Genomic DNA, 26,191 nt, shown 5'->3' on the forward strand with positions numbered 1-26,191 from the left:
TGTTTTAAAACTGAAATCTAAACAAACACTATTTGTGTTTATTTAAGGTTAACCAATTATATATTTTCTTTGTTTTAGAAAAAATTAAATAGGTTTTTTGTTTTATTTTTTGTTGTTTTGTTTTATTTTATTTTATTTTATTTTATTTTATTTTATTTTATTTTATTTTATTTTATTTTAGACAGGGTCTTGCTCTGTTGCTCAGGCTGGAGTGCAGTGATGCCATCTTGGCTCACAGCAGCCTCCGCCTCCCAGGGTCAAGTGATTCTCTTGTCTCAGCCTCCTGAGTAGCTGGAATTACAGGTGTGCACCACCATGCCCAGCTAACTTATCTATCTTTAGTAGAGACAGGCTTCATTATGTTGCCCAGGCTATTCTCAACCACCTGACCTCAAGTGATCTGTCTGCTTCCAAAGTGCTGGGATTATAGGTGTGAGTCACTGCGCCTGGCCTAAATAGGCTTTTTATTTTTAATTTAATTTTTATCAAAAGGAAGTTTAAAAAGGAAGATTTAGCAAAGATTATGCAATATGATAATGCTTTAGTTACATTCCTTTTGACAATGCAACTAAAGTCAAAGTACCTAATATTGCTGTCACTATTTAACGTAGTTCAGGAGGTCCTAGGTAATGTGATAAGAAAAGAAAAATAAGAGGTATAAGAATTAGAAGTACAGAAATAAAATTGCCATTATTTGTAGATGACATAAAACATTTACCTAAAAATATTAACAGAAACAGTAGATACTTAGAATCAATAAGAGAGTTCAGCAGGATTGCTAGATACTGGATTGATATAAAAAAGTAATGGTATTTTTCTACATTGGTAATAACCAACTAGAAAATATATATTTTTAAATTAGACAAAAATTATCAGCAATAAAAAATAAAACATTCAGAAATTAGCCAAGGACATATAGAATGTTTGTTATGAATATAAAGGAAAAACTTACAACTCTATTAAAAATAAGGATGATTTGAACAAATGAAAATGCATTATAGGCCTTGAGAAGGGATGACTGTAATATTACAAAGATGTCAGTTCTCCCCAAATTAATTTATAAATTCATTGTAATTTCAATCTAAATTCAAGTTAAAAATTTTGAGGGGGAGACTTGATAAACTTGATAAACTAAACTTGTTAAACTATGATGCCTTTGGAAAAATAAAGGTCACCAATTAGGTGAGTCAATCTCGAAAAAGAAAACTAAGGAAACTTGTTTTACCATCTATTAATATATTAAGCTATAGTTATAAAAACACAATGTGGTATTTGCAAAAGAATGGAAAAATAGACCTGAGAGTAGAATAGGGAGTTCAGATGTCAAAGAGAGATCCATGTACATATGGGAACTTAATATACAGTGAAGCACCGCAAACCAATACAGAACAGATGGATTATTCAATAAATGATGTTAGGAGAACTGGTTCACTATAGAAAGAAAAATGAAACTGTATCCTCAACTAATACCAGTATAAAATAGACTAAATATAAAGAAATAAATCTAGAAAGTTAATAGCAGAACATATTGAAGAAAACCTTTTGGCTGAAATGCAGAGAAAGACTTCTTAAGAAAGGTTTCAAAAGCTCAAATAATAATAGCTAATATTTAGTACAGGAACCTGGAAGAAAATTGACAAACTATATGAGCAGGCAATTTAGAGGAAAATAACACTCAAAAGACTAATAAACATATGAAGAGATGTTTAAACTCAAACTAATTATTAAAGACATTCAACTAAAAAATGAGATATCAATTATCTCTATGAGATTATCAAAAATGACAAAGCTGGGCCATGTCAAGGCATTTGGAATGATACATGTGATTACGAAATAGGAGCTTTTGTGCACTGTTGGAGGGGGTGTAGACTAGTACAGCCATGTGGGAGAGCAGTACATATTTAAACTATGTAAACACATCCCCTATGACCCAGCAATTCCTCTTCTGGGCATATATTCCGGAAGGCATTGCCTTAGTGATTCATAAGTGGACATGTACAAAGTATTTACTGCAGCACCATTTGTGGTGGTGGAAGGTTGGAGACAATCTGATGTCCATTTTCAGGAGAATGGAGAGATAAGATGGGTGCCCACCATGCAGTATTTTGCAACAGTTGGAAGCAAAAGACTATATAGATGTATGATAACACGCGTGGGTCTGAAAAACAGTGCTGAGCAAAAACTATGAGAATGGGGAATGAATTATGTAACCCAATACCGTTTACACATATTTAAAATATTTATACTCAAAGTAATTTTACAATAACACATTTTCCAAAAATACTTACAACAAAAGGACACAAATTTAATGTATCAGAATGCTTGCCTATGGAAGGTGGAAGAGGAGAAGAGGGTAAAAGGAAATAAATGAGTAATTACAAACTGGGACCTTGTTGGAGATTGACATGGGTGCTATGTGATAAACTGTGCAGTGTGATTAATTGAAACCTCTGATCTGTCACCTATCCTTCTATTAATTTTGGACATGCATGGAAATGGTTTGTTCAAATGGGATAATTAGTGCCCTACTTCCTTCTCCACAGCTGGGTCCCAAAGAAAGAAGGTAGACTTCTCCTTTTAGGGATTTGTTTGTCTTAATAAAGCAAGAACTCAAGCTGTTTCTAAACAGTGGAGCAGAGAGAAGCCCCATCACGTCTTCACTTTGGTGAAAAGGATTTGTGACATATCTGAGGATAGACAGCTGTGGATAGTGATCATGATGCTTTCCTTTCTAACTAGAATGTCTATCTGATAAGTATGTGAGTTTCCATGATCTGCCATCTATTGTTCCAGAGTGTGTGTTTGCCAATCTTCATTAATTTTCACAACCTCAAAAGCTGAATCTTGTGTTAGATTCCAAAGTTTTCTTAAAAAGCCCCCAGAACAGCTCAGCCTGGATGTGGGGGGGGGCAAGAATTGGAGCAAAGGTAATAGAAGAAAACTTCTTATTACCCATCTCTGGGTACCTCTGCAAATGATTGTCTTCACTTAACCTCAAGGTCAAGACAACCTATTTTATAGTGCTCACCGTCTCTTAGGGCAAGCTTTAACGAGAACTTTGTTTGCTTTTTATAGTATTAAAAGAGACAATGAAACTGCCTCTCAGACAATCATTTCACCAAGTCCTGGCTGCTCTGTGGGGAATATTTGTTTCCTCATTTATATTCATATCTCTAAAAGACAAGTAGACCTTGGATGAAATTTCAGGCGACAGTAAATTATAAATAATGTATCCATGTTTTCTTCTCTTCCATACTACTTGTATTTAATTCCCTCCAGAGTCTTGTGCAAACACCAGAGACAAGAGGACGGGAAGCTGTTAACATGATGGAAAGAATGAAATGGACTTATGTTATGTGGCAGAAACACAACAAGGGAAGACATCTTGATCAAAGGAGGCTTTTGAGGGTTTGTGAGTACCAGTTCTTTTCTTTTCTTCTCTTTTTTGGTTTTATTATTATTTTTTGACATCTTAACTCTTTTCCAGGCCATCAGGTAGGCATCTTGCTTACAATGAACCTCTTATGGTCGACTCAGGACAAGGTGAAGGTTTATCAGTGGATAGAGGCAACTTTGGGGCCAAACTTTAAGCTCTGTTGTTTCATCAGAGCAGGCATAGATAACATTCAGAATGATGAGCTGAGATCAACCCGTCCTAAGAGTAGGATACTGCTAAGTGGCAAACTCGGGTACTATCAATGAAGTTGAAAAGGATGCTAATTGATAAAAAGAAATTAGCCTCTAAATCCATTAGTCCTGGCTTGCGATCACCTGGGAGGCTTCTAGTGTTTCTCAGACTTCTTGCTCAGCAAGAGTAGTTCATGCCTGTGGGGTCCTGACTGGCAGCACTCCAGTCTTGCATGTAAGTGAAGATACACTGCTCTTCAATTTTGCTTTTTCTTATTGGCAATGTCCCCATTCCCACCCCACCAAGTTTGGAAGCTGATACCCTTGTATTCTCTTCCTCCTTAATAAAATTTGCCCTTGGGCAGGAGTAGAAAACTTTGGGATAGAGAGGTGGCACAGGCAATGAGAGCTCATTAATATTAACATGCAAATGACTATGTAGCCTAGTGGAATTTATTCAGGGAAATTTGCATTGAGGTGGCTGGCAGAGCCTGAAGTTAGAGGGAATTTGGGCATCGTACTCTTGAAGGCTATACCTCTTTGCCTGCGCTATCCCTACAAGGGGTATTAAAAATCACCTTAGGCTTTGTTTTATCAGAGACCCCTCTTCTCTGCTCTGCAGCTGAGATTTGACTATTCAATTTAACCACCATCTATTATGTCTGGAATGTGCCAGGCTTTGTGCAAGGTACTTTCACATGCATTATTTCTGCCCAAGAATCTTTCATTCTGAAACTAGTCATTTCAGTGGGTTCCGATAAATCTCCAAGACAAAGCCAGTAGAGTTTGGTATGCATCAGCGACTTACATTTAAATTTGAGCTTTCCAGTAAAACTGCAAAAGCTGCCAAACACAGACATATCTTTGCCATGTAACACAGAAGTAATAATATAAACTACATGGAGCTGCTCAGTCAGTAGCTACACTCACTGCATAGGAAATTGGGCTTTTTTGTTTTCCCCTTTCTGAGTTGGTATTGGTCATGCCCCAAGAGCCTGGTGTCAACTGGAGTCTTGTAAAAACAAATAAACAACCTAAATACATCCTGCTGGTCCCCTGAACTGTCCACCAAACGAAGTCATTATTCTGCCTCCTCTCCCGATTTCCATGTGTGTTGTTAATCTTCTGCTTATTTGATCCTACTGAGGCCCCAGCTGGATTTGGGATCTCAGATCCAAAAAATTGCACATCCCTTGGCGCAGCTGCATCTAAGAGAGGGCAGTGAGGGGCACAGAAGCTGGTTTACTTTTACAGCCCAGGTGGGTCTGGAGCGAGGCACAGCTGTAAAATGCCACAGAGACTTCAGGCACATTGTCATACTGCTCACAACTGCTAGCTGTGGCATCACCAGGGTGGGAATTAAAAGCCCATACTACGCTGAGCAAACATTGAAACCCGTGCATTTTGGGGATAAAATGATTAATTTAGACCTAATAAATATGCAAATTGGGAGCTCGGTTTAAGTGTCTGTCATCTGTGTCCTTTTTATAGAAAAGAAATTCTTAATTCAATGGAAAGCTCCAACCCGTGGGTCTTTAAGTGGTAGCGTGGAAAAGAGGACCATGGAGGCCTCTTTAATTAACCTGAGAATGTGCAGGGAAGGGCTTAACAAGAAGAGGGTAACACCTTAGTTCTGAGATCAGACATCTTTGAAAGAGCATGGTGGGGGAGCATAATTGACTCCAGCCCCATAAAAGAGATCAAGTGTCTTCTAAATTCCACTTGGTAAAGATACATCTTCGATTCATGTCTTGTTTGTGTGCCCAAGGTTTATAATTTTTTTTTAATTAAAACATTTGTTTTTCTGATTAATATGCTCGTTGAAGATACTTTGTGATATATTGAAAGGTGTAAAAAAAAAGAAGGAAGAAAAGGACTTGTTCACAATCTCAGCACTCTATAGAACTACTGAGGACATTTTGTCATGTCTGATCAGTGTCTTGCTTTGTCATTTAGAACAAGTGCAGCGGGGGAGACACCTGGTGGGGCTGGGGGACTTTCAGCTTTCTGGGGATGGAGGAAGAGGCTCTGGGGCATGGACAGGAATCCAGTCATTCTGGTGCTCTGACATGGCAGGCAGAATGTGGCTGAGTATATGGGACATGCTCAGGTTTGCCTCACATGTATGCACACCCATACCCCCATAATGTGGGGCAGGAAGAGAATTCAAAGTTGGGGCTTGGCAGCCTCACATTATGGACTGTAGAGAGGCACAGTGGGAGGTGGTAGACAGAAACATTAATAGCACAGACCCCAGAGCTGAAACATCTGGGGTCAAATTCCAGCTCCCCTTCTTAAGAGCTATGGAATCTTGGGTGAGTTACTTCACCTCTCTGGGGCCCAATTTCTTCATTTGTAAAAAATAGAGATGGTAATACACACCACGTAGGCTGTTGTGAGGATTACATTAGATAATACATGTAATGCAGTTAAACAGTACTTGGCAAGTAACTCTCAAAAGTCAGGTATTAGGTTAGTTCCTGTTATAGATATTAGGACTTTTTTTTTTTTAATCCTTTAGCGGCGTTTTTCAAGTATCTTCTGCTGACTTAAGGAGGGAATGCAGCCGGAACAGCTGCATTTAGAAGTAGAAGACCTGAGTTCAAGTTCTGACTCAGCTACTTACTAGTCATGTAAGCCTTTGGCTTCCATGTACCTTGGTTTCATCATCTGTAGAATGGGGATCATAGGCCTTCCTGACCACTTGTTATATAAGAACTGAGTGAGACCATAGGAATGTAAAAGTGCTTTGTGTATGGAGAAGAGCTGCAGGTTTAATGTTGAGGGTTTACTACTGCTGCTTTTACTAAGTGAGTCTCTGATTACAGGTAGCAGAGGAAGGAGGAAGAGAAAGATAAACTTTGCTGGAAAAACACTTGCAGAAAATCTGAACTAGGAGGAACCTGATGTTTTTTATTTTTATTTATTTATTTATTTTTGAGATGGAGTCTCACTTTTTCACCCAGGCTGGAGTACAGTGGCATGATCGTGGCTCACTGCAACCTCTGCCTCCTGGGTTCAAGTGATTCTCTTGCCTCAGCCTCCAAAATAGCTGGGATTACAGGCGTACACCACCATGCCCAACTAATTTTTGTATTTTCAATAGAGACGGGGTTTTATCATGTTGGCCAGGCTGGTCTCAAACTCCTGACCTCAGGTAATTCGGCTGCCTAGGCTCGAAGTGCTGGGATTACAGGTGTGAGTCACTGCGTCCAGCCAGAACCTGATGTCTTTACTTGGTGCATTTAATTGGTCTGGGTGGACCAGGGTATTGTGCTGCTGCTTCCTGTGGTTACCTTGTTAGTGAGAGGTTTACTGGTAGGGTAGGGGATTGGAAAGGGGGAAAGAAGGAGGAGGTAATTGAGCTTTTTTGATAAACTGCTCCCAGGGCAAGTCTCAGCAGAGGCTGCTGAGGAGCCAAACATCAGGAAGTGGAGAAGAAGGCATCAAAGTGGCCATGCTCCCTCACCTGTGGTGAAGGCGGTGGAGGTGATGCTGCTCCACGCAGTATCCTGTGCTGCCTGCAGGAGCACTGTATAGTCTGTGTTCTCCAACAGGCCCTCCAGTCGAATCCACGTGTCTTCTGCATCCACAATCAGCTCCTGTATGATGAGCCAAAGGAAGGGTGGTGGAAGGGAGCAACTGGCTTGCAATTGGGGAAAGTAGGGAAGGGAAGTTCAAATCCTATGGGCAGCTAGGTTAGTACTGCAATGGCCATTATCATCCTCTCCATCCCACAATAAGGATTACTGCAACAATAAGCAGAGAGGAGAGCTCCCATGTGAGATTTAGGCCAGCTCCTATCTCAGGAATGCACACTGGGATAAATTTAGATACCGCATTATTGAATCTAGAAGTTTTCAGATTGCACTGGACTTGCTTGAGAGCAGACAAAGAGCTGAGGAAGCGGGATCCAAGTCCTCCTTATTTCTTTTTTTTTTTTTTTTTTGAGATGGAGTCTTGCTCTGTCTCCCAAGCTGGACTGCAGTGGCCGGATCTCAGCTCACTGCAAGCTCCGCCTCCCGGGTTTACGCCATTCTCCTGCCTCAGCCTCCCAAGTAGCTGGGACTATAGGCGCCCGCCACCTCGCCCGGCTAGTTTTTTGTATTTTTTTAGTAGAGATGGGGTTTCACTGTGTTAGCCAGGATGGTCTCTATCTCCTGACCTCGTGATCCGCCCGTCTCGGCCTCCCAAAGTGCTGGGATTACAGGCTTGAGCCACCGCGCCCGGCTAAGTCCTCCTTATTTCTATCAAGGAGACTAACTCTGTCAAAATGTATTCTGTGTTTTGGTTTCTGCATATGATTTGCCTTTAAAAAGAGGTTGCTTCACTAACAAAAACTTGAAAATCAGTGTTCTGGATGAACTGTTTCAACTGATGAAATAAAACAAAAATTTATTTTGTCTTTACTGTAGGCTACACAGATACCACCTTTCTAATGTTTATCAAGAGGCATAAAAGCCATTGAATTTGGTGTCCAGCTCATGTTTGCTCCGTCCTGTTGTTAAAAAATTATTCCAATATCGTGTACTTGGGAGTTTTCAATGTGCTTTGTGTCATTGTATTGGAAGCACCAGCACAACCCAGTGAAGTTGCAGGGGTAGAGACCCTCGTTAGCTAGAGAAGAAAGCAAGCCTTGAAGAGGTTTAGTCCTTTGCCTCAACTTACAGAGAGAGTAATAGTAGAGCTAGGACTATCATCCAAATCTTCTGGCTTGCAGACTAGGGCTGTCTCATCAACAGCAGGTTGGGTATCCTTGATGGGAAGCTGATGAGTTCCCCGTGGGTTCCTTCCTTCCCCCTCCCTCCAACGTCCCATGGTCACTCCACTAGTCAGTTTCCACATGACCTCACTTGGGAGAAATGGTCTTTTCCCTTTCCAGCAAAATCTCACCTTGCGGCTTCCATCGGTGGATTTGTAGGTCAAGACATAATTTTCAATCTCTGCCCTGGGAGGCTGCCAGGAGATCAGGGCACTTTGTCTGGTGACTTCACTGGCTGTCAGGTTTGCTGGAGGGTCTAGGACTACAAAAAGGAGAAAGTGCCAGGGCATGCCTGCCTCTCCAGCTCCTCCCCCTGCTTGATTTCAGGCATGGGTATCTGTTTGCCCACCTCTTTGGTCTTATGATTGCTCAGATGCTGACCCCCGCTCTGGCTTGGACAGGAGCATAAAGGGTGCTCCTGGGTCAGATGATAATCATTCAGTGCCACGATCATTCTTGCAGCTACTTCCCCTTCCCTCACAGGGCCTCTAGGCTTGGGTGTGACATCTTCCACACTGACCCTCTATGCCTGAGATCCTGACCCTGATATATTCTCATGTCTGCTCGTTCACTCGTGAACTTGTGTTTCCACATGTTACCTTGTCTACTTTATCCTATTCATCACTCTACTCAGCAGCTCTTTCCTAGATATCTAGTCTTTTAATATCCGTCAGACTTTTCTGGGGCAGATGCATTCCGAGTACAGACCTCTCTTGACCTGGTTCTTCTGCTGTCACCCAGGGTGAGAGCAGAAAAAGACATGGGTCTGCTGGCCAAAAATTGCAGCTCAGTTTCACTGAATTTGGGCTGTAGTCAGCCCAAATAAGAACAGCTCATAGCTGCCCTGTCCAAAGCCTACAGGTGATAATCTAGTCTACCACAAGAAAACTGGTCATTTCCACAAAAGTCCCCAGGGATTCAGGTATGTAGATGACCATGTACTCACGAGTAGAGAAGTTGGTGCTGATGGTGCCACTGGTGAGAGGCCCATTGGTGGCATACATGGTGGCAGTATAGTGGGTGCTAGGAAGCAGGTCAATAAGCCGAAATTCCTCACTGACTCCGTCAACCAGGATGGTCTCTCCAGCAACTGAACTCAGATGAATATGAATAAGGGTTGAATAAGGCTACTCAGTTTAGGAAAGACCTACCAAATCCAAAGGCATTTCACATGGATTTACTACTAGAGAATTTTGGAAAAAAATCTTTCATAGGTTATCTAGCTTAGTATCTTACTCCATGCAAGGATTCCCCTCTCATCTCTTATATTTTAATTGAAAAAAAGTGTTCTTTATGTGCAGGTCAAATTGTCTTCCCTATAACTTCTATTCGGGTCTCTGGAGTTATAAAGGATAAATCTAGTCTTTTGTCTACATGACCCCTTCCTCTCCACCATCCTTCCTAATCAAGTTCTCTCTCCAGTGGACAGAAAATTCAGCCCCCACTTCCCATCACATTTATGTGACAATTTAAAAATCTTCACAGTTCTGTCTACTTTTCTCTGAACAAGTAACAGTTTATCAGTGTTCCTGCTAAAGTCCAAAACTCAGAGAACTGAGAACAATAATTGAGAGGTACTGACCAGTGAAATAAACAGGATCAGTCTGCACTTGTGCCACTTAAATTAATTAGTTAGGTTTTGGGAATGCCTTGTGATATTGTTGTCACATGCCAAGATTATTGCTAATAAAAGACCTTCTTTGTAACCACTCCCCCTACTTCCCAATCCAATTTTGTTAGTTGATTTTTTATACCCATGGGCAGAGCTTTACATTTATTTCTATTGCATTTTGTCTTGTTGATTTGAGTTTTGGGCCACTTTCAGTTTATTAAAATATTTTGAACTTGGATTCTATTGATCACAATTTTGTTTTATACACAAATTTGGTAAGCATGTCTTCTCTGAATTCATTCAAGCTGTTGATAAAACTGTTCATTAGTTCAGGGCCAACTCCTCTGTTGTGCAATTAGAATACTTGGAAATTATTTAGTGTTTAACAGTTTGCTGGGCACATTTTCAGACTAGGTAGGGCTTTGAGATTTCAAGTTTCTTGTGGTCTAAAGGCATACAAACAAGTTAAAATTCAAACTAATGTTTAAGCTTTGGAAGAGCATATATAAGGATATCATCTTTTTAATGTCCCCCTTTGCACATCATGCCATTGATCAATGCTCCAGCCATACCAAATTATGGCAGTTCTTCAGACTTCTCACACTCTCACATCTCTGCAAATGCCCATAGTCTGCTCTTATTTCTTGAAATTCCCTTTCTTCACCTTTTCTTCTTTCACTTTATCTGAGACTTTTCTTCTTTCTTTCCCTCCACAGCTTGACACCAATCATAGTAGCCCATTGGACATGGCCCATGGTGTTCTGTGCATGTCTATAGCATACACTGCTCACATCAAGTTGTAACTATTTACTTCTCTGCAACATCATTAGAAGTGAGTTCCACAAAGATGAGAACTCAGTTTTTGTTTCTGAATCCTTGTAGCCTTGTAGAGTGTATGGCGCATAGGAGGGCATCAAGAGTATTTGTGGAATGAATGGAAGTTCATTGCTATGTTGGAGTTGTGTGTTTTGTGTCTGTAAGCAGATATGTCTGACTGCCTTCAGGGAAGCTTTGACAGAAGAGATAGGGTTGAAACCAAGACTTGAGGGATGGGTTTTCTAGGCGGACAAGTGGGGGAGTTTCCTGGTGAAAGAAATAGCATGTGCAAATGCGTGGAGGCTTCAGAAAGCATGGTGATCGTTTGAAAATGCGGGATCATGTTATGCAAGGAGGGGTGACAGGAATTGAGATGGATTGTGCATGCTCACCAAGGGGTTAGGACATATCCATAGTAATGATATCCCTTCTTCATGGAGGGTCATTCATTCAACGACAGTCCCAGCTAACTCCAAATATGACCTTTCATGTATTTTTCCATGTTAACTAAGGACTGAGTGTTAAGTGGGATTTTCTAATGCCTTGATGAAATACAAATGTACTACCAGATTTGTCAGTGAAAACAAAGACATAAAGTAGTTTTGATAAAACTTATTCTCGGTGAACCTGTGCTGATATATGGTAATCACTAATTCCTTTTCCAAGTTGTTTAATTGTCTGTTTTAGTTTTTACCTTCCTAAGATTTGACAATAAGTTTACTTCTTTGCAGCTTATAGAATTGGCTTTCTCTGCCATTTTTGAAAACCAAAACATCTGCCTGCCTTCTGTCTTCTGGTGTCTTTGTTCTCTGGATTCCTGAATATAACCCAAAATAATTCCGTGATCACATGTTTGATGTAGGCAGGGAAAGAACTTCCCTAAGCCTAGAGACTTGAAGGACTCAGTACTATTTTGCTTTGGGCTTCTCTGTTCTGTTCAGCTTCAGTTGGTGTAAGGTGAACAAGCATGATGCAGAAGACAGTGAAATTCAAGATTTTGTGTTAGTTAAACCTGTTGGGCTGGATGTGAATAGAGAAGATAAAAACAACAGAAGAATTTAGCTGTCCTGAATCTTTTGTCAGCTGTTATCCTGTACTATCTGTTCCAAACTTGGTCCTATATTTTCAGTATTTTTCTTGCTCTGCAAATATTTAGAAAATCCTGCTTTCTTGTTTGTAGCATTTTGGGGGCAAGTCTTAGCTCTGTTCTGAGTTTTGTCCTCCTAGTGCTATTGCTCTGATTTTGTACTTGCCCTTGGTTACATGCCTTTCTTGTACCTTTCAGATTCAGCTTTCTCAGTTCCTAGATTTGATACAGTTTGCAGAGTTGGGGAATATCTTTTTTTTTTTTTTTTTTTTTTTTTGAGATGGAGTCTCGCTATGACTCCAGGCTGGAGTGCAATGGCACAATCTTGGCTCACTGTAACCTCCACTTCCTGGCTTCAAGTGATTCTCTTGCCTCAGCCTCCCAAGTAGCTGGGACTACAGGTGTGCACCACCACTTCCAGCTAATTTTCGTATTTTTAGAAGAGATGGTGTTTCACCATGTTGGCCAGGCTGGTCTTGAACTCCTTACCTCAAGTGATCCGTCTGCCTTGGCCTCCCAAAGTGTTGGGATTACAAGTGTGAGCCACAACGCCCAGCCTAGAGTTTGGGGATATCTTGAGGGCTTCATGGTATACCTGAAGTAGGAACATTTCTAATCTGTCCTTCAGATTGAAAAAATGTTTTGTTTATTCACATCATACTGGTCTGTAGCTCCAATTCCCACCATTGCCACCTGCCTGATCTGCAGGCCTGCAGACACCCACCTGCAAAGTGTGTGAGAACAATGACGTAGTTCTCCACCTCACCCACTGGCGCCTTCCACTGCAGCAGGGCTTCTGTTGGAGTGATGTTGGTAGCAATCAAATCCACAGGGTTGTCCATGGCTGAAACAGAATAGATTATCAGTTATAAGATAACAGATTATCAGGATAGAAATGCAGGGAATGATCTCAGAAGTTCCACTCATGGTACATGACTGCTGCTGCACCCTACAAAACAAAGAAGTGAGCAGAAACCTCTTCCCTTTCTTCTCTTCTGGTTCCATCAGCCTCTTCCTTTTCTCCCTGCCCCCCTTCTCTCAAGTAACCAGTTCTCCCCTAATTGCCCCCAGCTCTTCCTTTTAATTAATTCATTAACTTCTTATGTGCAGAATACTGTGCCAGGTACTACAGAGGATTTTAAGGTATGGCTGCAATGAATTTTCAACATTTAAATGTAGATGGAGCAACTAAGAACCCACAGAAATTGTTACAATTTTTTAGTTAATGAGATAATCATACTTCCCAGGCTATTTGCACTTTTATAAATGTAAAGGTGTGCCTTGTGGAAAGATCTCTGTTGATGAGCTTCAGGAAGTGTGGTGGCAACTCCATAGGGGCAGGAGTATCCCCAGGACAGAGAACACAGAAGGTCCATCCATGGAATGACTACATGGGCTCAGTCAGGTTGCCTCAAAAGTCATATCTGATTATTGGATGATTGCTTCACTGCTCACAGGTCTCACTCAGGACTGAGTCCTGGATATTCTTTTAGTTGCATTAAGAGTCAAAAGGATTCTTCCAGGCTTAGTAAGGAGGTCAAAAGGGCCTGTTAGAGGAACAGAGTGTGCTTGTCATAAGATCATCTTCCTAGTCTAATTTGCCCATGCTCTAAGCCTTTGCTTTATTACTGTGCCTCTCTTCCATCAGGTTAGAATTTATCACAAGTAGATGTTATTACAACAGTTTAAGCATCTGCTCAACCTAAGCGTCATACAATTCACTTCTGAGAACCAAGATCTGCTGTGGATCTTACCCTATTCTCTAATGGAAAGTATTTTTTCACTTGCCTATGTCCTTTATCACAAAGAAACAACCTGGAAAATGTTTTCATAATGTTAAAATTTGAATTGTATCCCTAATCTACATGTTCAAAGAGTTCTTCAAATGCAGCCCTTAGACTACACTTGGCTTGATCTATCTGAGACATGCATGATACCATGAGACAAACATGACACCCTGAAGGAGTACTCACTTCTAAAAGTTGTAAGATCGTAGACCTCAACGTAAAACCACAGCAAACAACAGCAAAATAAGACATTCTGGGGCAATCTAGTTATTGGAAGTTGCCAAAATAGCTCTGCCTAGACTGGAAGGAGGGCAGTTTGGACGGGCACACCATTGGGGTTGGTGTACCAAATATACCAAATATCTACTTTAGAGATATTAGCTGCTCATAACCCAAGGAATTTTTTTTTTCTTTTGAGAAACAAGGTCTTGCTCTATCACTTAGGCTGGCGTGCAGTGGCATGATCATGGCTCACTGTAGCCTTGGACTCCTGGATTCAAGCAATCCTCCTGCCTCAGCCTCCCTGGTAGCTGAGACTACAGGTGTGGCATGCATCCATGCCCTGCTAAAGAAATGAGTTTTTGACTGAAGTTGCTGCTCTCTTTTATCTTGGGGATAGGAGGCTCTTGAAATACATTTTATTTTTCTCAATGGGAAAAAAGGTTAATTTCTGTAATATGAATTTCTAGGTTCAGGAAGGTGGGATAGAGGCTTCTTTTGGTTTATTGGACTTCACTTCTGGTCAACACTTGTTTATATTTTAATGGTCACAGGTAATTTAATAGATAGGGCAAGACTGAATGGCTGTGTTATCTGTGGTCTTAAGCCTGGAAGGAGACTAGGGAAGATCAGAATATCCTGCCCTGTCTTTAGAGAATAATTTTTGTGTTTGTGAAGGAATATTTCTTGGCCCATTGCCCTAGAGATGCTGTTTCTGAGCTTCTGAGAACATCTATAAAAGCAGTGAGAAATTCCAAAGTATATTTCCCTCATTTGGGAAATGCCATTCTCCAGGGAAATTAAGCAACCGTAGAAAATCCAGGTGTTCTCCTAATGAGGCAAGCTTGATATTTTCCCATGTGCTGTGGGAATGATGGCTTAACTAGGAGGTTTGGTCTAGGGTTTGGGAATAGAAAACTTTGGCTGTGCCTGCTAGTGAGTTCTGCAGCAGATCTTTGCACGTTCTGCATGGTGTACTTGCTGAGGGACCAGAGATAGAGGAGCAGTGGTGCTACCAAGAGTCCTCCTCAGACCCGTTGTATGGGCTTGTTTTCAAGAGGGAGGCCATGGGATTTGGACTACCCTTCCCTACTTCCCCATATTTCAAGCCAGTCTCTCCCTTGCACCTCCCTTCCTCTGGTCATTATGCAGGAGCTGATGAAGGATGCAGAGGACATCTGGATATGACTAGGGGGCCTGTCAGAGACATGAGCTACATGGTACCCCTGCAGGAAGCCCAGGATGCCCGCGGAGCCACATCACCTCCACTGCTTTGGTCCTGGTTGAGGGAGTTATGGCCACTTTGGTGCCTTCTTTCTTCCTGGAGCACAAAGCAAGAGCAAAGGCAGTTTCTTGGTGGTTTCTGGCTATATCTGATGATGAATTTCATGACCCCAATTCCATTAATGGAATAACAACCCTTTTCTTCTCTGAGGTGAAATTTTCTTATCTGAGTCTTTTACAAAATCAGATGAATGATTCAGATATCTGTTTTAGAATTCACCTCCATCACATGTCTGAAAGGGCACTGTTTATGTTGGAAGTTCCATGAAAATTCCTAACCTAAACCAGCAAGACTTATAGAGGGTGACTCTCTAAACTTTTAGTATTAGAGAGGAATATTAGGGGAAGAGAAATTGCAAATTGCCCTGCAAGACACAGTGAGTTAGAGGAGCACCCCGAAATGGAGCCTCAGCCTCTAGAACCTTTGTATGAGCCCGAACAACTTCACCCAGATCCTCAGCCAGGGTCCTGACTCGACACAGCAGGGAGACATGCCTACCTGTGTGCACGAGAGTACAGATGCGCTCGCTTTCCTCCCTGCCCCGCACGCTGTTGAGGCTGATTTCATATTCGGTAGCTGGGTACAGTCTGGTGATGGTGAATTCCGTCACAGTGTTGGGCACCACTGAGCTGTCTAATCGTCCCACTGGAGAAGAGTAGAATCTACAGTTAAAATTCAGCAGCCCTCTCATCCAAGCAACCCATGGTACAGTCTATGTCAATAAAGCAGATGGGTGGGTGCGAGACTCAGTACTCAGTGGGGAGGGATGCTACATGGTTCATGGACTGGGAATGTTGGAGTGTGAAGAGGCTTTGCACACTGGTCTCATTCCTTCATTTTATGGACTCCTTGGAGCAAAGTAAAATTAGCTACCTATTAAGTGGTTTTCTAACAAGCGGGTCTTCTCTAAGACAATGACATTAGGGCAGTATGGAGGGCACCGATGCAAGGAACAGTCCCTACAGTCCAGAGACAGTGTATTCTAGAAAGCTGTCCTGTGTCCTCACTGGAAGTGAGTGTGCCCTCCACTTCCTTAACAATGCCACATGTACCAGCAAGAACTGGCAGGGTGCAGTTGAGGTCTGGGCCAATTTCCTCTGACTTGTAACTTGGCTGGAGTGGCTAAAATGGGACCACGTCACTGTGGTTCCCTCCAAGGCTCCATCTGGCTTTGCTGGGTCTTTAGCCATCCCTCTGGATCCTAGTCTTGAACTTCATTCTTGTAGGAAAGTTCATGTGACCCTAGTTCTTGGCAGATTCTTTTGGGCCTCTTTGTTTCTCATGACACTGCCTAGATAATGGTGACCAGTTACCTCTGCTAGGGAAGGGCCTGCTTTCTGGGTGAATGTAATCAAGCCTTTCTCAAGAGGCATTGGTGAGTGCAGGGTTTCTTGGCTGCTCACCAGCCCACTCTCATTCTGATGGAGCATGCCACAGAGAAGAGGAAAAACTCAGGCAGGAGTGGATGTTCTGCGGGATATGCTAATTCTCCCATATTCTTCATCCAAATCGTAGCATCTTTGAGAAGCCAAATCACTTTGTTACCTTGGGTGGGTCGATATGATACTCGGTAGTAATCAAAAGATGCAACAGGAGGGCTCCAGGAGACCATCACTGAGTCCTTGGTCACATTGCTAATTGTGATGTCTTTTGGGGGATCAATTCCTACAAGGACCCAGTGGTTGAGGGAAAAAGACAGAAAGCACAATGTGAAAAAGAAATTCTCATCCCTGGTTTTATATTGACCAAAAGCCAGTGTTGTCCCAAAGGCAGACAGGATCTTTCTGCGTAATAGGGTATCCTTAAAACCATGGTCAGGCTGGTGTTTCAATTGAAACCTTGTAGGTATGACTAAAGCTATGTCCATGGAGAATATTTTAACAACATGAAGCCAAGCTGGCAAGCTCTGTACCTGTTACCTATCTGCAGGCCAACTAGGAACTTTTTTTAAAAATTCATGTTTTGTTTTGAATTTGGAGAAACATAGGCATTTTCTCTGGGGTAATTGTTTTCTTTAAAGCTAAACCAAATTTTGCCTGTATCTCTTATTCTTTAGCAGTTACCTTTGGTTTCAGTTTTGAAAAACTGCCTATTGACTGTACAGGGATTTCAGAGCACAAGTCCAGAACAAATCCATTTTCCTAAATTGTATTTCATTTATGCTATGGACTTTTTTTTTTGTTTTGTTTTTACTGCTAGGGGATCATAGAGTTAATCAGCTGAGTGTTTAATCCACTTGTCCAGTTTGTGAGTTCTTGTTAGTAAGTAGGAAACGACCCAAACATACATGCCTTCACCCACATGCACCTCATATTTGAAACTATTTGGGAATAATGAGCTGGGATTGATCCAATTCATCTCAGAGTGCCTGTGTTTTCTAAGCAACATCCAAATCAACCCCATTCTCTGAATGCCAGGTCACTACCTGGTTGCATGCTAGTCCCATGTGAGACTAAGGAAGCATCATTTGTACCAGTGACCTTTCTGGGCAGTTAAGAGGTGGCGCTCCAGAATAGGAACAGGTGTCTCTTCACTGTAGAGGGATTCCTATTGCAGACTAGCTATCTCCAGTGCTTTTTCTTCTAAGCTGGTAGTGGGAGGTGTTTTGGACAACTGCATTCGAACTTTGACCTCCTCAAGACATTGACTTTGTCCCACCTTCCAAATGGGGGTTTCTCATCTAACATATCTTCTTCAGCACTGGAGGAAGTAGCTGTTTCAGAACAGCTCGTAGACTTTCTCTAGGCAGTCCCCTACTCCTTGGGTCTTTCTCTTTTAAAATTTCATTGATTTGTCAAAGGCTACTGTGAGAACCCCTTTTATCACCTGCTGCCAAGTCCTCCAGCCTCACCTGTGGTGATGGAGCCCACAATGGGCTCAGAGGTCACTGTGCCATGGACTGCCACAAGGTTCACAATATACTCTGTGGCTGGTTGCAGGCCCATCAGGACAGCATGCCTCTTGGTGGCATCCAGGGAGACCTCTGTCATCTCTTCTTCCTCATCCCTGGGGCTGTAGTTCAGAATAAGTCTGTCTGCTGGGGGAGATGGGTCACTCCAAGTGATGTTCACACTGGAGGAGGTCACATGAGAAAAGTGCAGATGAGAGATGGGACGGAAGCCTGCAAAGCAAAGGAGATGGATGGTCCTGAAACATGTGAGAAGATGAGCCATTGGGCCAGAAGAACTTCCTGGCTAAAGTGATCTGCTGTCCTTGTTAACAAGGGCTACACCCTCACCCACTAACCCAGAGATTCCACCTCTTCACTCTCCAGTCCTGTTCACTTTTTCCAATTCAAATATGGGAAAATGGATTCTGTTAAAATGAGAAATACTTCTGTGAGTTAATCATAATACTGACCCAGGATTGAAAGCCTGTATCCTGGAAGGAATTTTACATGATCCCATGGATTCTCTGTATTCCCACTGATTTACTGCAGTAGGGAAAGATGGGCAGAATCAACTAGTATGTCAAGGCCATAGAGAAACCAGACACAAGTTTTCAGGCAAGTAACACTGTCGCTCACCTCCCCCCTTTACTTCCAACCCTTCTCTCTTGATGCATTTATTAGTTTTGCATCTATCCTTTTCTACCCACCTCTCTTTTCTCCAAAGGAAATGGAACATTGGAAGGGTGAGTTGCCTGGATGAATTTCTCACACTAAGATCCACCGATCCCTGAACCTGGCTGGGTTTTCTGCTGCTCTGGTACCTGTGAAAGCATCCACAGTGGACTCCAAGCTCTGCTGCCGACCCCTCTCAGCAGTGATGGAAATGATGTACTCTGCCCCAGGCTCTAGATCTGTCAATGTGTACGAGGTCCTGTCCTTGGGTACAGTGACTTCTGAGGTGATCCCAGACGATGGGGTAAAGGTAATTCGGTAGTGATCAATGGGTCCACTGGCCTTAGTCCAGATGAGGGAGATGGAGGTCTCCGAGGAGGCTGTCACCATGAGGTCTCGGGGACTGTCAAGTTCTGTGGATTGACATAAGTGGCTTATTTTACACATGTTCCCCAGGAGGGCAGTATTTACTGGCCGGCTTTGTGTGTTTGCAAGCTATCAGCAGGCCTGCTGACTATAAGCACTAGCTTGTCATTGCTGACACTTGTGTCATATTTTGCTAAGCACCTTCCCTCTGAATGATGGCCAGGGGCTTGGCAAACAGATGAACAATCTGCAGAAAGGCATGATGAGTTCTGATACCACTGGATTGGATCCACCTCTGGGACAAAGCTGGCTGCTGATTTTCAAGCTCCCCATATTCATTTTCTCCCATCCTTTCTTAATAAGCCAATAAGGACAAAATGGTAGCTATCACCAAGTAGGGATATGCCATCCTGGTAACAGAAGGGCACCACCCTCTAACCCTGAGGCTATTTTGACTTGTTCTAACCATAGCCAGGCAGGCAGCTAGATTTGAGGAACTGGAGACCTTTGTCCACGTGGTTCTCTAGAGAGGTTGAACCTTGGGACAAGGACCGGTCTAAAATTCCTAGCCCGGCCCAGGCTGCTAGTACCATAGCTGCTGAAATGACTTTGAAATTTACCCAGGATTTGGAAGCAAAACTGCTGAATCCAAAGCAGCAAGGATCTCAACTGGACTTTTCTTCTGCCCTCAGATTTAATGGGTTGTTGCAAGTCTAGACCTTCACCCAAGTGGCCTTTGTGAGGGCACCTGTGGTGCATGCAGGGTGAAGATGCCCCATTCTGCCTGCTGTCGGGGTGGTCTAGATAAAAATATGGCCTGCAATGGCATCAACCTATTTAGGATTTTCCACCTCTGCTCTGTACAGCCCTGAGCAGCTCTTCAGACCATGGGGGGACCGAGCATAGGTCTGTGGGGAAGAGGGTGACTCCATCCTGCATATCAGAGGTTAGGGAATAAGCATAGGGTAGATGTTGTTTCTAGGCTGACAGTTGTCACCAGAGCCCTGTTCACTGGAAGACATTGCTTTCTGACTAATTTTTGCTGGGACGAGCCTCCATGACTCCTTAGGCTTATAGGCTAACCTGGTCTTCCTCAGCAGTCCTCCTACTCACCAGTCCTGGCATTCATGGTGGCTGGTACGCTTTGTTGTGAGTTCATGATGGCAGATATTCCAACTCCATACTCAGTGCCAGGTACCAGATCTATCAGTGGATGGAGAAACAAACATTATTCTGTGTATGGGGCAGGGCTAGGAAGGCTGAAAGCAGGGAAGAAAATGATCTTGGACTCTTATTCATACCCTGTGTTTAGTCCTCCTTGAATCCTCTCCTAATTTCAACTATTAGGAAATCCCAATTTCACTATTTAGGAATCCAAGTCAATAGGATGAACCAGCCCATGCAGAGCTTCCTTCTTGCAGCCAGGCTCTCTGGGAAGGCAGTGAGGCTGCCTTGTCAGTGACCTTCAGAGGTGTGCTCACCTAAGTATTCAAGGACTCCTTGTATGCTTAGCATCTCAGGTTGGCTTGAACCAGTGAGGGGATTTCTTGCTTAAATTGTGAATTTTGGGAGTATGTAATCAAGAGAGACAGTGTGGACATAGGCCTGTAAAGCATTTCTTGAATATTATATAAAAGGACCAAGTTATACCTTTTATAGGAGTTGAGGCCATATGGGGACTCCTGGGTCCATTCTAGGGAGCAACAGTGGATGGATTTTTTTTCTAAGCACAGGGCTGTCAAGTAGGGGCATGCAGAAGTCCTGTTGCTGTGGGCTCCCCACCAAGTTCAGTAATTCAGGCCTCAGGGTATCTAAGGTTGTGGATCTAATTTTAGAATAACTTCCAGGAGAGTCCAGGAAGACAGAGGAAATGCAAAAACTGTCTCACTAAAGGGTGTAAGCTTCTCTGAGGAAATTCTTTGGGAGGTTTACCACAAAGGATCCCTGAGAGGCTCCTAGAAGATCTGGAATTCTCTGGGTTCTCTCCTTGCCCTCTTTCACATTTATTTTCAGACTAACCAGTTTGACTGGTGTACTAGTCTCCTATTGCTGCTGTAACACATCACCACAATTTAGTGACTTATAACAACAAAAGTGGATTATTTTACAGTTAGTTCAGGAGGTCTGCAGTCTAAAGTAGTTCAGCAGGGCTGCATTCCTTCTGGAGGCTCTAGGAGAAAATCCATTTCCTTGCCTTTTCTAGCTTCTAGAGGCTGCCTGCATTCTTTGGTTCATGGTCTCTTAATCTATCTTCAAAGCCAGCAGCTTGAAACGATCAAATCTGTTTTCTCTCTCTGACCTCTGCTCCTATCATTGCATCTACTCTGACCCTGACCTCCCTACATCCATCTTATGAAAATCCTTGTGATCATGTTGAACCCACCTGCATAGGACAGGCTAGTCTCTCCTTCTCAAGATCTTTAATTTAATCATACTTGCAAAGTCCTTTCTGCCCTGTAAGGTGGTTATATTCACAGATGCTGGGGATTCTTTGAGGGCTATTTCATCTATTACAACTGGCATCAAACTCATCTTTATCTGTTAGGACTGGGATTGTAGAAAAACCCAACAAAGGCGGGGCACGGTGGCTCACACCTATAATTCCAGTACTTTGGGAGACCGAGGTGGGTGGATTACCTTAGGTCAGGAGTTTGAGACCAGCCTGACCAATATGGTGAAATCTGTCTCTACTAAAATTACAAAAATTAGCTGGGTGTGGTGGCATGCGTCTGTAGTCCCAGCTACTTGGGGGGCTGAGGCAGGAGAATCACTTGAACCCAGGAGGCGGAGGTTGCAGTGAGCCAAGATCACGCCACTGCACTCCAGCCTGGGTGACAGAGTGAGATTCTGTATCAAAAAAACAAAAACAAACAAACAAACAAAAACAAAACAAAACAATAAAACCCAACAAAACCAAGTGATCACCCTGCCGACCTCTAATGATCAGTCTGAGTCCTTCCGGTAGGCTCTTTGTGGGACTTTGTGTGGGCTCATGGCTGATTGCAATGGTATTCTGTGTTTATATAACATCTGTGTTTTTCAGAATGGATTGTGTTTTAGAGTCTCATCACAATCTTGGGAGGAAGGTGGGATAAGCAGTCTTTTCTCCACCTGCATTAGCTTCCTATGACTACTGTTATAAATTACCACACACAGTGTGGCTTAAAACAGACATGTGTCCTCCCACAGTTCTGAAGTCTAGAAGTCTGAAATCAAAGTGTCCCCAGGACCATGTTTCCTCTGAAGGCTCAAGGAGACTTTGGTTCTGGTGGTTGCCAGCACTCCCTGGCATTCCTTGGCTTGTCGTTGCGTCGCCCCAGTCTCTGCCTCTGTAGACACATGGCCTTCTCCCTGTGTGTCTGTGTCTTCCCCTCTTCTTATAACCACACCAGTCACATTGAATTTAGGGGCCACCCTAATCCAGTATGACCTCATCTTAACTCTACCGCATCTGTAAAGACCTTATTTCCAAATAAGGTCACACTCATGGGTTTGGGGTGGACATGCATTTTGAGGGGACTGTTATTCAACAGAGTACATCATCTTTTTATAAAAAGAAACTGTGGCACGGAGTAAGTCTGTGACCAGCTAGAGATGCCCGCTGGCTTCTGGTCTCAGAGTTCAGGGCTTTTAGGAGGAATGGGATGTCCTATTACTTCTTCCATCACACTGGCTTCTCAGGGCAGCTGTGATTTCTCTGGAATCCCTGATTTTGATTGGAAATACTTTGAGCAACATTTCTTTAACAAATGGCTTGGCTTGGCCAAGAGGAATGCTGCCTGGCAGCCAGGGGGTTCTTCATCCCCTTCCTCAGTAGGCTTTTGTGCAGTCCATGCAATAAATGTTGCTTAAGCATGGCAGAGCTTACCAGGCCAGTTTGCCTCCCAGGAATGCAGTCCCGAAGCCGTCTGGGTTCGCATTCGAATCAGCCCTCTTTCTTTTCTTGAACCAGCTCACTTTCTTTCCCAACCCTTGATTCTTTCTTTCTCTAAAGTGGCAACACCAGTGGAGGTAAACTTTGAAGTTTGACAGCCTTTGACATCTGACATATCTATGTTTATATTCAGTCTCTTCCACCTTCTACCTGTGTAATTTTGATTACTTAACATCTTTGAGCCTCAATTTCTGAAGAATGAGAATAATAACAGCATCTATATCAGGGGGTCATCACGAGGATTATATGAGTCCAAGTGTTTAAAGTCCAGTGCCTGGATCTTACTGGTAATAGCTAATATTTTATTACTTTGCACAGATAACTATTCCTGGATTTTGAGTACTTTTTTTTTTTTGTGAGTAGTCTCATCAACTACAAAAAGTAACCCAGGCAATTACAGGCTGTTCCTGGGTACACCTGTTGTTATTGGGTTGCTGGGGCTTAGCCTGTTGGCTCTGTTGGAAACCAGTGATTCAGGGAGTCCAGGTGGCTGTGAGGACCTTGCCCCTGGCTGGGCCAAGTACCTATCTCTAGATTGAGTGGGTGATTGCAGTACCTCCAGATCCATTTGAAGCACAGATTTATCTCTATCAATATGTTCAGTGAGTCCCAGGTACATCCTTGGTTGCAGAAATGAGATTACCTTTGGGACATAAACTATTTTTATCAGGCAACTGATTGAGACCTTCAATTGCCTATAATGAAGTAGAAATTCTCCAACATAGATGAAGGGTGACAGATCGAGGGAATAAGACAGAAATTATGCGCTGCCAAACAGATCTAACATGTAACGTTTTCATCCCAGTTTCTTATTTATGAAGCTTAAATGAAATGTTCAATAATTTACTATGGAATCATCTTCTCCCAGAAAACTGCAGAGCAGAATTTAAAGCATTCTCTTCCCAGGTTTTCTGTCTAGAGGATGGAAAAGTGGGACTCGCTTATAGGTTTGCGTCTGCTGCTTTCCTTTGATTTTCAGCAGCTTTCTTCTATGCTACAAGTGAATTGTTGCTCTTTGCCAGCAGGTAAAATATAGTTCTTCTGAAAAAAAAAGCCACAAGTATCCAAGGCATAGGCAGTGCACCTATATATCAGCACTCTGAGTACTCCTAGGGATTTCTCACTTTTTAAAGACCCCATTGCTCTCTGTCAATGCCCCCTTTATCTCTCCATCCAACTCCTGCAAGTGGTAACATATAAATGGCCCTGTTCCCTTTCTTAACAATAGCATGGAAAATTCATCCCATAGGAAATCACTACACTCCATTCCTTACAGAACTTTCTTTGTTCAGGTTGGAGGTTGATGCTTTTCTCAACTCTTTCACCTCACACCCATTCTTCTTGGAACCTCTAAAGCACAGTCATCCACTCAGCAAATATTATTAAGGGCCTCCTTTGTGTCAGGCACAAGGTGGTGTGAGCTAAACAAGACATTAGCCTTGCCCTTTTGGGGATGAAAAGGAATCTGTGCTAAAAAAGTAAATTAATTATTTAGTGAACACCCATAATATGCCAAGCATTAAGCTACATGGAAAAGAATAATGACAAAGGGGAGGGAAGAAAAAGAGAAGTAAAAAATTTTTGAGTGTCTGATGGTAAAGAGTTATGCAATTATAACTGAGCTTCTTAAATATTCATGTTATTTAATTTCCCTGCAGTGCTACTGATAGGGTATTGTAGATAAGCAAACAGGAGCTCCAAGAAATCTATTCCTTGGCCAAGGTCACACAACTATTACATGATAAAACTAGGTTTGGGAGACTGAGATGGGCGGATCATGAGGTCAGGAGATCAAGACCATCCTGGATAACACGGTGAAAACCCATCTCTACTAAAAATACAAAAACTTTAGCTGGGCATGGTGGCGGGCAGCTGTAGTCCCAGCTACTGGGGAGGCTGAGGCAGGGGAATGGCGTGAAACTGGGAGGCGAAGCTGGCAGTGAGCCGAGATCATGCCACTGTACTCCAGCCTGGGCAACAGAGCGAGACTCCATCTCAAAAACAAAACAAAAAAGCAAAACAAAACAAAACTAGGGTTGGAACCCAAGTCCCTTGTTTTTTCTGACACATCATAGCATGGTTCCCATCCCTGAGTCTTACAGGCCAGGAGGAGGGAGCAGATTAAGCAAATTGGAAATCGAGAGTGATGTGGTATTTGTTATAGTTTGGATGCTTGTCCCTTCCAAATCTCATGTTGAATTGGCATCCCCAATGTTGGCTGTGGGGCACAGTGGGGGGTGCTTGGATCATGGGGGTAGAGCCCTCATGAATGGCTTGGAGCTGTGCTCGAGATAGTGAGTGAGTTCTCATGAGATCTGGTTGTTTAAAAGTGTGTGGCACCTCCCCCGAGCCCTTGCCACCTCTCTCATTGTGTGATGCGGGGGCTCGCCCTCTGGCTTTCCCCGTGATTGTAAGCTTTCTGAGGCCCTCACCAGAAGCAGATGCTGGCGTCATGTTTCCTGTACACCCTGCAGAACTGTAAGCCAGTCAAACCTCCTTTCTTTATAAATTACCCACCCTCAGGTATTCCTTTATAGTGATGCAAATAGACTAATGCAGGACCAAAGCAGGGGCTGCCAACTAAGAGGAAAAGATCAGCAAGGGACTAAGAGGACACGATCAGCAGGGAGAAGATCAGTATGGGCCGTAATAGGCAGATAAGTCTTTCCAGAGAAGGTATTTGAGTCGGAACTTAAAGCTAGCTAAGATAAGGAAAGATAGAGGGAAGGAAATATGGAATTCTCTAGTGGTCAGAATGGGGACATAATGAGCATTCATAGATTAATGAGGGCTGGAGAGGAACAGGAGCTAGCACACTCTCACCTGCAGTGCAAGGACTGTGGTAATAAAGGCAGAATGACTTATTTAGCCCTGTTTTGGAAACCTATTCTTCATGCCTGCTATTGCTAGCAGGGAAAATGGTAGGGAGAAGGAGGCCCAAGGAACTGAGATTGCTGTCTCTTGCTAGCGAAAACATGAATAAGATACTTGGGGTCTGCGGGCTTGGTTGGGCTCAAGTGGACATGAGGAAATATGGACTCTTTCCATCTTTAAATCCCTAGGATCATCTACCAAGTGTCTGTGAAGCTCAAGTCTATGAAACCGAGGTTAGGGGTGTGATTGGCCCTAGTGCA

General features: G+C 42.8%; 1 protein-coding gene across 2 annotated transcripts in view; it reads right to left on the bottom strand.

Moving 5' to 3' along the window:
- TNR (tenascin R) overlaps positions 1–26,191 on the bottom strand; it is a 421,782-nt gene that overhangs the window by 30,035 nt on the left and 365,556 nt on the right. For both annotated transcript variants that reach the window (XM_011962373.1, XM_011962374.1), the window contains 9 exons: positions 20,237–20,326; positions 18,907–19,170; positions 18,047–18,316; positions 16,741–16,860; positions 15,694–15,840; positions 12,629–12,748; positions 9,336–9,479; positions 8,521–8,651; positions 7,097–7,229 (listed from right to left, as the gene is read on the bottom strand). In XM_011962373.1, coding sequence (XP_011817763.1) covers positions 7,097–7,229; positions 8,521–8,651; positions 9,336–9,479; positions 12,629–12,748; positions 15,694–15,840; positions 16,741–16,860; positions 18,047–18,316; positions 18,907–19,170; positions 20,237–20,326 — 1,419 coding nt within the window. The remainder of the gene's footprint in view (positions 1–7,096; positions 7,230–8,520; positions 8,652–9,335; positions 9,480–12,628; positions 12,749–15,693; positions 15,841–16,740; positions 16,861–18,046; positions 18,317–18,906; positions 19,171–20,236; positions 20,327–26,191) is intronic.

Source organism: Colobus angolensis, unplaced genomic scaffold (genome assembly GCF_000951035.1).
Source record: "Colobus angolensis palliatus isolate OR3802 unplaced genomic scaffold, Cang.pa_1.0 Scaffold59, whole genome shotgun sequence".
NCBI classification, from domain to species: Eukaryota; Metazoa; Chordata; class Mammalia; order Primates; family Cercopithecidae; genus Colobus; species Colobus angolensis.